At 49.2% G+C, this 14,616-nt stretch overlaps 1 protein-coding gene across 1 annotated transcript in view; it reads left to right on the top strand.

The window, feature by feature from the left end:
• Positions 1-473: 473 nt before the first annotated feature.
• Positions 474-14,616, top strand: part of PPIL2 (peptidylprolyl isomerase like 2) — a 29,015-nt gene continuing 14,872 nt past the window's right edge. The window contains exons 1-7 of the mRNA XM_075568543.1: positions 474-645; positions 1,979-2,028; positions 2,734-2,779; positions 4,464-4,526; positions 9,664-9,715; positions 13,064-13,115; positions 13,863-13,954. Coding sequence (XP_075424658.1) covers positions 614-645; positions 1,979-2,028; positions 2,734-2,779; positions 4,464-4,526; positions 9,664-9,715; positions 13,064-13,115; positions 13,863-13,954 — 387 coding nt within the window. The 5' untranslated portion in view covers positions 474-613. The remainder of the gene's footprint in view (positions 646-1,978; positions 2,029-2,733; positions 2,780-4,463; positions 4,527-9,663; positions 9,716-13,063; positions 13,116-13,862; positions 13,955-14,616) is intronic.

The following is a 14,616-nucleotide window of genomic DNA, read 5'->3' as shown; positions in this document are numbered from 1 at the left end:
ACACACACACTTTAATGGGTGCTGCAAGATTCCTGTTTATAATCCATACACAATTACTTGGGTTACAAGTATTCAGGACCCAAGCCGGATCAGTGTTGCATTTGAGGTAACAAAAATAAGTTTAAAATAAAAAATAAAATGATTGCCATTTTTGTAAGGTGTAAATAACATGTCTGTAACACCTTTCTGTTAATGAAAAGTACATCCGAGACACGTACACGCTCTCTGACAAGCTGTCATGTCATGAGAGCTGATGACATTTGTGGTTATATTACACAAACATAGATGGAGCCAATGCTGAACGAAAGTGTCGATTCTCCACTTATTTTTTTTGAAGCGTTACTGTCATGTGGGGATTTATCCCGGATATTTCAGCACTAGACAGCGCCCGAAGGCATGGGTGTAAACGCCATGTTGGAACTCCCATTGCCTTCAGAGAACGAGAGTACCAATATGGTGAGCGGGAAGCTTCCGGTATGCTGATGACCGGTGAGGGTTCGGGAAAGTCTGCCATTTCCGGGGCAGATCGGAAGTATCTGTGAGCCACCGGTGGCCTTGTGTTGAGAACTCTCCGGTATCGCCTCACTGAGCAGCGCCCGGGACAGCCGCCAACATGGGGAAGAGACAGCACCAGAAGGACAAGATGTGAGTGCAGGCCTGGATGTGAGATGCCGGTGTGTGTGCAGGCGTGTGTGTGTGTGTGTGAGTGTGAGAGAGTGTGTGTGTGTGTGTGTGTGTGTGTGTGTGTGTGTGTGTGTGTGTGTGTGCAGGCGTGTGTGTGTGTGAGAGTGCAGGCCTGTGTGTGTGTGAGAGTGCAGGCCTGTGTGTGTGTGAGTGTGTGAGTGCAGGCCTGTGTGTGTGTGTGTGTGTGTGTGTGTGTGTGTTCAGGCCTGTGTGTGTGTGTGTGTGTGTGTGTGTGTGTGGGAGAGAGTGCAGGCCTGTGTGTGAGTTTCACACTTGAACCATATGGAATTGTTTGGTCATTTTTCAGTTTGCTTTGAGATGTGTGTACCTGTGTTGGTATCTGGATGAGATGTGTGTACTCGTGTTGGTATCGGGATGGGATGTGTGTACCCGTGTTGGTATCGGGATGGGCTGTGCATACCCGTGTTGGTATCGGGATGGGCTGTGCGTACCCGTGTTGGTATCGGGATGGGGTGCGTAGCTGTGTTGGTATCGGGATGGGGTGTGTGCCCGTGTTGGTATCGGGCTGGGCTGTGCGTAGCTGTGTTGGTATCGGGCTGGGCTGTGCGTACCCGTGTTGGTATCGGGCTGGGCTGTGCGTCCCCGTGTTGGTATCGGGCTGGGCTGTGCGTAGCTGTGTTGGTATCGGGATGGGGTGTGTGCCCGTGTTGGTATGGGGCTGGGCTGTGCGTACCCGTGTTGGTATGGGGCTGGGCTGTGCGTAGCTGTGTTGGTATCGGTCTGGGCTGTGCGTACCCGTGTTGGTATCGGGCTGGGCTGTGCGTACCCGTGTTGGTATCGGGCTGGGCTGTGCGTACCCGTGTTGGTATCGGGCTGGGCTGTGCGTACCCGTGTTGGTATCGGGCTGGGCTGTGCGTACCCGTGTTGGTATCGGGCTGGGCTGTGCGTACCCGTGTTGGTATCGGGCTGGGCTGTGCGTACCCGTGTTGGTATCGGGCTGGGCTGTGCGTACCCGTGTTGGTATCGGGCTGGGCTGTGCGTACCCGTGTTGGTATCGGGCTGGGCTGTGCGTACCCGTGTTGGTATCGGGCTGGGCTGTGCGTACCCGTGTTGGTATCGGGCTGGGCTGTGCGTACCCGTGTTGGTATCGGGCTGGGCTGTGCGTACCCGTGTTGGTATCGGGCTGGGCTGTGCGTACCCGTGTAGGTATCGGGCTGGGCTGTGCGTAACCCGTGTAGGTATCGGGCTGGGCTGTGCGTAGCCCTGTTGGCATGTGTGTGTGTGTACCCGTGCTGGCCGTGGGCTGGACTGTAACTTCTATTGTCTCTGCCAGGTACATCACTTGTACAGAATACACCCACTTCTATGGAGGAAAGAAGCCAGGTATGACCGACCCTGAGACACACGTTGTCTGTCCATGTACTGAGCGGTTTTAGTATTTCTGTTCTGTTCTTGGGTATTGCAGACTGTGTATATTCAGCATTTAACAAAAGGCAGCAATGTTGGTAACAGATAAACAAGTTGTGGCATAAAAAGGATCTGAACTAAATACTTCAGTTCAGTAGCTTCCCTTCTAGCAAAACCTGTTACAAAGCACAGAGGGTCTTTCCAGAGGCCTCCAACCAAGATAACAATGTCCTTCAAGTAGCAATTTGTGCCGATTGTCTTTTTATTTTTTTTAAACTTTAAGGGCTCCTTTCTTGCCATTTCCAACACTGTTTTTATTTAAGTCTGATGCTCTGTTCAGGAGGGAGAAGCATTTGAGATATTAAGTGTCCGGGAGGTTAAAATGAGCCTTTTCCGGAGCCCAACCCAGGTTACCATGGTAACATGAGATGCGGGATGAATATAATGAATAGAAAAATACAAAGAGCAGGACATGCTCGGGGTGCAAGATACTAACATTGAGGTGAACTCACAGGTTTGTGCGAGTGACCGCTGCTTAAAAAAAAAAAAGCAATGTTCTTTCCCTCGCACATTGCACAAGCGCTGAAATGCACACGCGCTGGTGAATAAAACGCCACAGATTTCTCCGATTTGTGTATAATGATTTTCTTTCGGTTTCTCCCCCTCTCTTTTTTTACACAGATATTCCAAAGTCTAACTTCCGGCGCTTACCGTTTGATCACTGCAGGTGTGTTACCCGCTTACTGCATTCAAATAAAGGCCACTTTCTGTATCTTTACATCATTTCAATGCTGCAAAATGTACCTGGGGGGAAAGGGGCTTGTCACATACGGCACACCTGTGTGCACGTGGCCTGTATATTGTCTGTGGGTTAATACACAGCTGCCTAGCTGACCCACTTTTCACCTTGGGCAAAGGTCCCTCAAATTAACAATATTTCCCTCCATCCGTCCCCATATAACACCTGTCGCACACAAGTGAGCACGTGACTTAGATATGCAACCATGGGTAGTACACACGGCTACTCTAGCAAACTTGCCTTTCTCCTGCGCAAGGTTCTTTCAATGAGTTAATATTAACCCCTTACTCAATTGCAATCTATATCTGCTGCTGCCACCAAAAGATAAATGCAGACAAAATATGTATTTTCTGCCAGGGTCTAATGGTCCCTGTTTATTAAAGGAAACACACACACACACACACACCTGTTGAAGCAAAAAGGTGTCCGAAAATGTACTTTACTCTCTACAAAGCGTGCAAACAGGTCATTCAGAGCCCAAAGCATCACTTATTACAGTTTTTTGTTTTTATATATGTAAAAATACAGTGCTTAGGTTTTACAGTAAAAAGATTATTGCAAGAACATAGTTGTAATAGATGCAGGCAAGTTTCTTAAAATAAAAGGCTAAACATAGCAGAATTCCCTATAGAAAATATGAAAATTCACGTGTCTGATCCCAAAACACACTTCTGTTGAATTCTAATTTTCTATTCAAACATGCCAACATTACTATCCAGACCACCTTGCATGGAAACACACACACACACTCACTCACTCACTCACTCACTCACCGCTGTCGTAAATCAGCTCCTGGGTTAACATTTACGACTTGAAAGAAGAAAACGTTGTCTTGTGATGTGTAAATGTTGCCTGAAAATATAAACCGCCTCATGATACTTAGACACACGTGAGTCATATCGATGGATTCAGGCCAGTTTGCTGAATGTAAGAATACTAATTTTGACTGGTTTGCTCCTAAATTTGAGCGACAAATGGATATCTGCACCTTGCCCCCTCCTAAACATGAAAGGTTTGGTATTGTTTGATTTGTTTCATTGCAACATTTACAAATATCTATTCGTTATTCTTCAGAATGGGCGTCAGGTCCAGGATCCCATGTTTCAGATCTGTTGGGTTAGTCGCGCCCCTTGGCACTGTGTAGAACCCCTCCAGGAATGCTTTTCAAGGGGTGTTTAAAGGGGTCCGTTTTATTTTTGTGTCAGGAAGGCCATATTTCAATCTCATCTCTGGCAACACAGATGTTCTTCTCTCTACATTCTATCAGTGCTATAAACCAGGCCTGGTTAAGGGTTTAAACAGGCCGTAAAAGCATTTCTTGTATTTTTAAGGCAACTTGTAACCAACGTCAACCACTAAAGTACCAGACTGATTAAAATGCTTGATATCATGACTGGGCTACTTAAACAGCGACGCTGTGTGATCTAATAAATGCTCAGCTCACTGAGTGCGCACTATATTAATAAATCTAGCTGTATATCCTCTGTAGTGACGGGGTTTCATAGCCGTACAAGACGATCTCCTTGTAAAGTTGCCATTAGCACACTGAGGCTTGAGGGACTGTACTGCCAGCATGCAATGGGTTAATGTCTCACTGTGAATATTCTTTCAGCTTGTCCTTACAGCCCTTTGAGTATCCGGTCTGCACCCCGGATGGAATAGTGTTCGACCTGCTGTGAGTATCATTGTATCACTCTGTCTCCTTTCTACCACTTTGTAATAGCTACCCTTGTACATACTGACTGTCTCTCTCCGTGTGTGTGTGTCTCTCTCCTTGTGTGTGTGTGTGTCTCTCTCCTTGTGTGTGTGTGTCTCTCTCCTTGTGTGTGTGTGTCTCTCTCCTTGTGTGTGTGTCTCTCTCCTTGTGTGTGTCTCTCTCTCCTTGTGTGTGTGTCTCTCTCTCCTTGTGTGTGTGTGTCTCTCTCCTTGTGTGTGTGTGTGTCTCTCCTTGTGTGTGTGTCTCTCTCCTTGTGTGTCTCTCTCCTTGTGTGTGTGTCTCTCTCCTTGTGTGTGTGTCTCTCTCCTTGTGTGTGTCTCTCTCCTTGTGTGTGTGTCTCTCTCCTTGTGTGTGTGTCTCTCTCCTTGTGTGTGTCTCTCTCCTTGTGTGTGTGTCTCTCTCCTTGTGTGTGTGTCTCTCTCCTTGTGTGTGTGTCTCTCTCCTTGTGTGTGTGTGTGTCTCTCTCCTTGTGTGTGTGTGTCTCTCTCTCTCCTTGTGTGTGTGTGTCTCTCTCTCTCCTTGTGTGTGTGTGTCTCTCTCTCTCCTTGTGTGTGTGTGTCTCTCTCTCTCCTTGTGTGTGTGTGTGTGTCTCTCTCTCTCTCCTTGTGTGTGTGTCTCTCTCTCTCCTTGTGTGTGTGTGTCTCTCTCTCTCCTTGTGTGTGTGTGTGTCTCTCTCCTTGTGTGTGTGTCTCTCTCCTTGTGTGTGTGTGTGTCTCTCTCCTTGTGTGTGTGTGTGTCTCTCTCCTTGTGTGTGTGTGTGTCTCTCTCCTTGTGTGTGTGTGTCTCTCTCTCCTTGTGTGTGTGTGTGTCTCTCTCCTTGTGTGTGTGTGTGTCTCTCTCCTTGTGTGTGTGTGTGTCTCTCTCCTTGTGTGTGTGTGTGTCTCTCTCCTTGTGTGTGTGTGTCTCTCTCTCTCCTTGTGTGTGTGTGTCTCTCTCTCTCCTTGTGTGTGTGTGTCTCTCTCTCTCCTTGTGTGTGTGTGTCTCTCTCTCTCCTTGTGTGTGTGTGTGTCTCTCTCCTTGTGTGTGTGTGTGTCTCTCTCCTTGTGTGTGTGTGTGTCTCTCTCCTTGTGTGTGTGTGTGTCTCTCTCCTTGTGTGTGTGTGTGTCTCTCTCCTTGTGTGTGTGTGTGTCTCTCTCCTTGTGTGTGTGTGTGTCTCTCTCCTTGTGTGTGTGTGTGTCTCTCTCCTTGTGTGTGTGTGTGTCTCTCTCCTTGTGTGTGTGTGTGTCTCTCTCCTTGTGTGTGTGTGTGTCTCTCTCCTTGTGTCTCTCTCCGTGTGTGTGTGTGTCTCTCCCTGTGTGTGTGTCTCTCTCCTTGTGTGTGTGTGTGTCTCTTCTTGTGTCTCCTTGTGTGTGTGTGTCTCTCTCCTTGTGTGTGTCTCATTGTGTGTGTCTCCGTGTGTGTGTGTCTCTCTCTCTCCTTGTGTGTCTCTCTCCTTGTGTGTGTGTCTCTCTCCTTGTGTGTCTCTCTTCTTGTGTGTGTGAGTCTCTCTCCTTGTGTGTGTGTGTCTCTCTCCTTGTGTGTGTGTGTCTCTCTCCTTGTGTGTGTGTGTGTGTGTGTGTCTCTGTGTCTCTCCTTGTGTGTGTGTGTTTCTCTCTCCGTGTGTGTGTGTGTCTCTCTCCTTGTGTGTGTCTCTCTCCTTGTGTGTGTGTGTGTGTGTCTCTGTGTCTCTCCTTGTGTGTGTGTGTGTGTGTGTGTGTGTGTGTGTGTTTCTCTCTCCGTGTGTGTGTGTGTCTCTCCCTGTGTGTGTGTGTGTCTCTCTCTCCTTGTGTGTCTCTCTCCTTGTGTGTGTGTGTGTGTCTCTCTCCTTGTGTGTGTCTCTCTCCTTGTGTGTGTCTCTCTCCTTGTGTGTGTCTCTCTCCTTGTGTGTGTCTCTCTCCTTGTGTGTGTCTCTCTCCGTGTGTGTGTGTCTCTCTCCTTGTGTGTGTGTGTGTCTCTCTCCTTGTGTGTGTGTGTCTCTCTCCTTGTGTGTGTCTCTCTCCTTGTGTGTGTGTGTGTCTCTCTCCGTGTGTGTGTGTCTCTCCCCATGTGTGTCTCTCTCTCTCCGTGTGTGTGTGTGTGTGTGTCTCTCTCCTTGTGTGTGTGTGTGTGTGTCTCTTCTTGTGTGTGTCTCTCTCCTTGTGTGTGTGTGTGTGTCTCATTGTGTGTGTCTCCGTGTGTGGGTGTCTCTCTCTCCTTGTGTGTGTCTCTCTCTCCTTGTGTGTGTCTCTCTCTCCTTGTGTGTGTCTCTCTCTCCTTGTGTGTGTCTCTCTCTCCTTGTGTGTGTGTCTCTCTCCTTGTGTGTGTGTCTCTCTCCTTGTGTGTGTGTCTCTCTCCTTGTGTGTGTCTCTCTCCCTGTGTGTGTCTCTCTCCTTGTGTGTGTGTGTGTGTGTGTCTCTGTGTCTCTCCTTGTGTGTGTGTGTTTCTCTCTCCGTGTGTGTGTGTGTCTCTCTCCTTGTGTGTGTCTCTCTCCTTGTGTGTGTGTGTGTGTGTCTCTGTGTCTCTCCTTGTGTGTGTGTGTGTGTGTGTGTGTGTGTGTGTGTGTGTGTTTCTCTCTCCGTGTGTGTGTGTGTCTCTCCCTGTGTGTGTGTGTGTCTCTCTCTCCTTGTGTGTCTCTCTCCTTGTGTGTGTGTGTGTCTCTCTCCTTGTGTGTGTCTCTCTCCTTGTGTGTGTCTCTCTCCTTGTGTGTGTCTCTCTCCTTGTGTGTGTCTCTCTCCTTGTGTGTGTCTCTCTCCTTGTGTGTGTCTCTCTCCGTGTGTGTGTGTCTCTCTCCTTGTGTGTGTGTGTGTCTCTCTCCTTGTGTGTGTGTGTCTCTCTCCTTGTGTGTGTCTCTCTCCTTGTGTGTGTGTGTGTGTCTCTCTCCGTGTGTGTGTGTCTCTCCCCATGTGTGTCTCTCTCTCTCCGTGTGTGTGTGTGTGTGTGTCTCTCTCCTTGTGTGTGTGTGTGTGTGTCTCTTCTTGTGTGTGTCTCTCTCCTTGTGTGTGTGTGTGTGTCTCATTGTGTGTGTCTCCGTGTGTGGGTGTCTCTCTCTCCTTGTGTGTGTCTCTCTCTCCTTGTGTGTGTCTCTCTCTCCTTGTGTGTGTCTCTCTCTCCTTGTGTGTGTCTCTCTCTCCTTGTGTGTGTCTCTCTCTCCTTGTGTGTGTGTCTCTCTCCTTGTGTGTGTGTCTCTCTCCTTGTGTGTGTGTCTCTCTCCTTGTGTGTGTCTCTCTCCCTGTGTGTGTCTCTCTCCTTGTGTGTGTGTGTGTGTCTCTCTCTCCTTGTGTGTGTGTGTCTCTCTCTCCGTGTGTGTGTGTCTCTCTCCTTGTGTGTGTGTGTGTGTGTGTGTGTGTCTCTCTCCGTGTGTGTGTGTGTCTCTGTGTCTCTCCGTGTGTGTGTGTGTTTCTCTCTCTCCGTGTGTGTGTGTCTCTCTCCTTGTGTGTGTGTGTGTGTGTGTGTGTCTCTCTCTCCGTGTGTGTGTGTGTGTCTCTCTCTCCTTGTGTGTGTGTGTCTCTCTCCTTGTGTGTGTGTGTCTCTCTCCTTGTGTGTCTCTCTCCTTGTGTGTCTCTCTCCTTGTGTGTCTCTCTCCTTGTGTGTCTCTCTCCTTGTGTGTCTCTCTCCTTGTGTGTGTGTGTCTCTCTCCTTGTGTGTGTCTCTCTCCTTGTGTGTGTGTCTCTCTCCTTGTGTGTGTGTCTCTCTCCTTGTGTGTGTGTCTCTCTCCTTGTGTGTGTGTCTCTCTCCTTGTGTGTGTGTGTGTGTCTCTCTCCTTGTGTGTGTGTGTGTCTCCTTGTGTGTGTGTCTCTCTCCTTGTGTGTGTGTGTGTGTCTCTCTCCTTGTGTGTGTGTGTGTCTCTCCTTGTGTGTGTGTGTCTCTCTCTCCTTGTGTGTGTCTCTCTCTCCTTGTGTGTGTCTCTCTCTCCTTGTGTGTGTCTCTCTCTCCTTGTGTGTGTCTCTCTCTCCTTGTGTGTGTCTCTCTCTCCTTGTGTGTGTCTCTCTCTCCTTGTGTGTGTCTCTCTCTCCTTGTGTGTGTCTCTCTCTCCTTGTGTGTGTGTCTCTCTCTCCTTGTGTGTGTGTCTCTCTCCTTGTGTGTGTCTCTCTCTCCTTGTGTGTGTCTCTCTCTCCTTGTGTGTGTCTCTCTCTCCTTGTGTGTCTCTCTCTCCTTGTGTGTGTGTCTCTCTCTCCTTGTGTGTGTGTCTCTCTCTCCTTGTGTGTGTGTGTCTCTCTCCTTGTGTGTGTGTGTCTCTCTCCTTGTGTGTGTGTGTCTCTCTCCTTGTGTGTCTCTCTCCTTGTGTGTGTGTGTCTCTCTCCTTGTGTGTGTGTGTGTCTCTCTCCTTGTGTGTGTGTGTGTCTCTCTCCTTGTGTGTGTGTGTGTCTCTCTCCTTGTGTGTGTGTGTCTCTCATTGTGTGTGTCTCTCTCTGTATCTCTATCTCTCTGTCTCTATGTATGTTAGTACAAGACTAGTAAAACAAACCTCTGTCCCAAGGGCAATCACGCATTGGTTTGAGACACAAGAAGAAATAGCGCCCCATACACCGTGTGTGTGTGTGTGTGTGTGTGTGTGTGTGTGTGTGTGTGTGTGTGTGTGTGTGTGTGTGTGTGTGTGTGTGTGTGTGTGTGCATATTATAATGTTAATATATATATCTGCACGAGTTGATATCTCGAGTATAAATATGTTTTAATGTGTACTTTTGATGGGTATATTACACTTATCATGGATTTGAATGGCGCCAGCATATTCTGCAGCACAATGTAGGAGGGAGACCTGTAACATTGTATGACGAGTACATACTGTATATGTTGAGGCAATAGGAAGTCACTGTCCCAGGGAACGTACAAACTAGAGTACGTGCCGTATCCCGTTACTCGCCAGGCCTCTGAGCTATAAAGACCGGCTTGTACAGTGATATATTTCATACACTGCACAGTGCTTTGCTGGCAGCTTGGACACACAAAGGGTTCACCCTCCCACCCAGCTGTGTGTGGTGACTGGTAGAATATCAGTGGTCACCCTCCCACTGGAGTGCCTCTCTGCTCAGCATGTGTCCGCAGCCGTGAGGGGGCTTGGGTGAAGGGTTCCTTCCAGTGACACACAAGTAGCTGTTCCGTCTGTTCATGCAAGGCCCTCTCTTCCCTTCACTGCAGGAGCATCGTCCCGTGGATAAAGAAATATGGCACCAACCCGATCACGGGAGAGGTACGCCGGGGACTTTATTACAGCGTTCGGTATTCATTTGGGTGAAGTGAGAGGAGTCCGTGTGCCAGCATCTTCCAGCCGCCAGCACATGGCACATAACGGGGCGCGACGGTTACATTATAACCTCTGATACGGGGTTCTCTTTCGGCAAAGGGTTAATTTTGTGTTCTTAGAGCTTTTTGCTGCCAGAGGATCCTGCAACACATTGCTCATTCATCATGGCGTTTTCCCCTGGCAAAGAAAGGGTTAACCCAGGGGGGGGGGCAACTCCAGTCCTCAAGGGCCACCAACAGGCCAGGTTTTCAGGATATCCCTGCTTCAGCACAAATTGCTCAGCCAATGGCTGACACCCATTCCGGTCAACGCTTGAGCCACCTGTGCTGAAGCAGGGATATCCTGAAGCCCTGACCTGTTGGTGGCCCTTGAGGGCTGCGGTTGGCCCTCCCCCCGGGGTAATGTATTGCATGTTTGCCCAGAGACAGAATAATACCCTGTTTTTGTGCAATACTCAGCCGATGCAGTTATAGTTCTCAACACTAGATGGCGATCAGTTCCCATTCAGCGCAGCGGGCTCCAGACTGTTCTGCATGGAGCGCCATGTCTGCGAGCCCCGACCATAGCTACGTACTCTGCCTGTGCAGCACTGAATGTGTTAACTCTTTCTGCAGGGTCTTTGGGACAGTGAGCCAATCCTAATTATTACACCGTTACATAGTAGATGAGGTTGAAAAAAAGACATAGGTCCATCAAGTTCAACCTATGCTAATTTTATATTATATTATTTGAATCCACTGCCCCCCAAATAAAAAAGCCCAGGTTAAAATAAATACAAATTCTACAGTGATTCACAAAGGGATTTAAAATAAATAGGAAAATGAATCTGAGTCTGTCCCCGTGCCTCGGGTTTGTAGAGCTCTGGTTCCTCCCAGGCGTGTGTGCATGCTTCAGATATTTGGCATGCTATAAGCGTGTATAAGCATGTCCCATCCGTGCCAGACTCTCTAGCGGGGGAGCGGCGCCCTCCAGCACCGTGGCACGTGCGAAACCTCGCTTGGCACGATCTGTCAGTCCCTGGGGTTTTCCAAACCCCTCTTGTGGGGGAGGGGGCGACTGCACCTTGAATCGGTTCAGTGCCGATGAGGGGAGGAGCGGGCGCCTTCACTCATATGGAGCACGGCCCCTCTGGCATTCATGGGGTTAATGGAAATGCTGACCGGGGCAAACCGCATCTCCCCCGCACTCAGGAGAACAAACCGGGTCAAAGTCGCGCTGACCTTGAAAAATAAACGTCGTGCGTCTTTCTTTTGCAAATACGTGTCTGTGACTTTGAGCCGTTCTTTTCCGGAGTGCTGGGGAGATCCTGGTTGCCCCTCTTTGTATGCCCTCTGTGGGATTTGGGGTTCGCTCACTACATCCAGTCCCGCACCAGATTGCAACCAGAGAGACAGAAGCGAGGGCCTCTGCCTTATTGTCGTATAGGCTTATGGAAATACTAGACTGAGGCAGACATAGGAGTAGGGTCCAGTATCCTGTAACGAGGGAAGGGAACTTTTATCAGGGAGAGAGCGCATCAAGGGGTGCTCCCTCCGGCTAATTAGTTTCTATGTTGAATATCTGCTCGAGCAGTTTCCTTTCCGCGTTGGGGAGCGCCCCCTGCTGTTTGTAGTGGGGGGGGGCAGTGCTGCTTCTCTGCATACCCGTGTACAAGGCCATCGCAGACCTCTGCTGCAGGGGGGATAGCGTGTCAGCAGCCCGCACGCTGCGCCAGCTCCTTTATAAAGTAGGTCAGTGACTCCCGCACTCCGTTAACCCCTCCTCTGCTGGATCAGGGAGTAAATGAGCACGACGCAGCTTTCTGCACAGGATACCTCCACCTGACTTTTTTTTACAGGGTGTAAGGCCAACCAATCAGAAGCCTCGGTTCTGTGTTGCTCAGACGCACTCGTTGTCCCGCGACAGTCGAGGGGAAACGGCTTCTGCGACACCAGATTGCTGTAGATTTGCTGAACAGATCTCCCCCTTTGCTCTTTGGAATATGAGGAAGTACTTCTGGGGGTAGTAGATTCATGGAGTAGTGTCCCAGCAGAGGTGGTAGATTCATGGAGTAGTATCCCAGCAGAGGTAGTAGATTCATGGAGTAGTGTCCCAGCAGAGGTGGTAGATTCATGGAGTAGTATCCCAGCAGAGGTAGTAGATTCATGGAGTAGTGTCCCAGCAGAGGTGGTAGATTCATGGAGTAGTGTCCCAGCAGAGGTGGTAGATTCATGGAGTAGTATCCCAGCAGAGGTAGTAGATTCATGGAGTAGTGTCCCAGCAGAGGTGGTAGATTCATGGAGTAGTGTCCCAGCAGAGGTGGTAGATTCATGGAGTAGTGTCCCAGCAGAGGTAGTAGATTCATGGAGTAGTGTCCCAGCAGAGGTAGTAGATTCATGGAGTAGTATCCCAGCAGAGGTAGTAGATTCATGGAGTAGTGTCCCAGCAGAGGTGGTAGAAGCTAATACAATGAGCCAATTCATGCGGGCAATTTGTTTTTATTTTTAACATAGGATTGAAGCAGGGGGTTTCCGGAGCTGAACCTCATTAATTTTAGCTCGGGGGGGGGGCTCCCTGCTTCCAGAGATACGGACCTCCTGAGGGGGTGCCGGTAGCTGCTGGGCTGGCAGGGATCACATAATGGCGACGTTCAAAGCTCCAGCGCCCGACGGGCCGATAGAAAAGCCGTGATGTCATCCGGTGCGGCGCATGACACAGGAGCTTTAAACTTGATGCAGCCCTCCGAAGGGGGTGTCGGTATCTCGGGGGTCCCCGGAGCTGAAATGAAGGGGGTTCTGCTCCGAAGACCCCCCTGCTTCAATCCTATGTGAAAACCACAAGGTAAAACCCGCTTGGATTGCTCATTCAAAGCTGCGCTCGGGGCGACTCCATTTAGTCATTTTTAAGAGGGGTGTTTAAAAATAAATAAATGACCACCTCAACTGGGGGATCCCCGACCTCTGGCTCCCGACACCGTACTAGTTTTGTCCATCGAGCATTCTTGTGGTGGGCGCCGTATGGTCGCTACAACGCCATCTGAAGATGACCGTCCCCCACGGCCATGTATAGGTTTCCCTTTGTGTGTGTTTGGGGGATGTGGGGGGGGGACGGGGGCAGACACTGGCACAAAAAGCTCACATCTCAGGGACTGGGGGTTAGAGACCTAGGAACAGCTCCGGGGAACCCCCTGATTAGAAAGAGCGGCCTGTGTGTGGGCCACTGCGGCCTGTGTGTGGGCCACGTGGGGCGTCTCTGCCCCCAGCTTCTAATTTTGTGTGCCAACCCTTTGTTTTTTTTTTTTTAATCTTTCGGCAGAAGTTGGAGGCCAAGGCTCTTATCAAGCTGACCATCGCCAAGAACCAAGAGGGTGAGTTGGATGAGATGATCTCTTCCCAAACAGCCCCCTCCCCCCCCCCTCCTGGTGGCAGCCTCAGGCCCTGGCGCAGAGCTGCTGCCCCACCGTTAACCCCTGCCGTGTCAGACTTGCGACGCAGGGCGGAGTAAGGATGGAACTGCTTCTGTGCCACCATTGCGGTTTCGCTTGGCACAGAAAGAGTTAACCGTGGCTCTCCCATGCATTGATGGCCCGCGTTCTGTTTCCCTCCACCTTTAAAACGCCCCGTTCCATATTCATAGCGGTTTCCACGTCCGTTTCGGGAGCGGCCTTTTTCCCCCTCTAAAGGCAGAAGTTGGAATACGGCTGAATTATGCATTATTTAATGGTTTCTAAAGAGCATAGAAAGGGGGAAATCTATATTCTTCTCAAGTGCTTCAATTTTCCATTTCACATATAAATGAAACGTTTCTATGGGACATTTTTACCGAGGACAATCTGTATTACTGAATATTATTGTGTTTGGGATGTGCTGAGCGTGTGCGCACTGTGTATATACCAGCGATGGCCAACTCCAGTCCTCAAGGGCCGTCAACAGGTCAGGTTTTCAGAATATTCCTGCCTCAGCACAGGTGGTTCAATCAGTCCCTGCTTCAGCACTGGGGGCTCAATGAGCAGCTCAGTCTTAGACTGCGCTGCTGATTAAGCCTCCTGTGCTGAAGCAGGGATATCCTGAAAACGTGTGTGTGTGTGTGTACTGACCCCTGCTTTCCTCCCCAGGGAAGTATCACTGCCCCGTTCTCTTCTCTGTATTCACCAACAACTCGCACATTGTGGCTGTCAGCACCACGGGGAACGTCTTCTCGCACGAGGTAAGAACGCGTGTCCCAGCCCACGGACTGCCACGTACACGCTGCATTATTATATTCCTTGTGTTGTAACGTCGGTAACAAGCTGTGTACTTGGCTGGCGCAATAAAAATATTCAGACTTACAAAATCGGTTTAGTTAAAAATAAAAGTGCATAATAACGTGGCCATACCATAAACAATAACGTGGCCATACCATACACAAAAACGTCACAATAACGTGGCCATACCATACACAAAAACGTCACAATAACGTGGCCATACCATACACAAAAACGTCACAATAATGTGGCACACCATATTTAACCACTTGGGGATAATAATTCTAGATTTTTTTTTAATGTGTTACCAGGAAGTAATACATTGAGAGTTACCTCTCGTTTTCAAATACATGGTTACATTAAAGCTGCAGTTCAGTCAATATCCTGCATGTGTGTTTTTTTTTTAATAAATCAGTTCTGTAGTAAGAAAAAATACTTTTAGCATTTTCTGTTTTTAAAAAAACAACTTTGAAAGACCAATTTTCTTGTATTCTATTTTAACAGCCATTTGCTAAGGCACTGCCCCTTCATGTCCTGTCACAAGCCCTGGCACACCCCTTTGTAAGCCCTGCCCTCCCTCTAGCACTTGTCAGTGCAGGAGTGCTCATGAATATTCATGAGCTTC

This window comes from Ascaphus truei, chromosome 13 (assembly GCF_040206685.1).
Source record: "Ascaphus truei isolate aAscTru1 chromosome 13, aAscTru1.hap1, whole genome shotgun sequence".
Classification (NCBI taxonomy): Eukaryota; Metazoa; Chordata; class Amphibia; order Anura; family Ascaphidae; genus Ascaphus; species Ascaphus truei.
The sequence above is the reverse complement of the archived record's forward strand: the minus strand, read 5'-3'. Positions and strand labels throughout refer to the sequence as shown.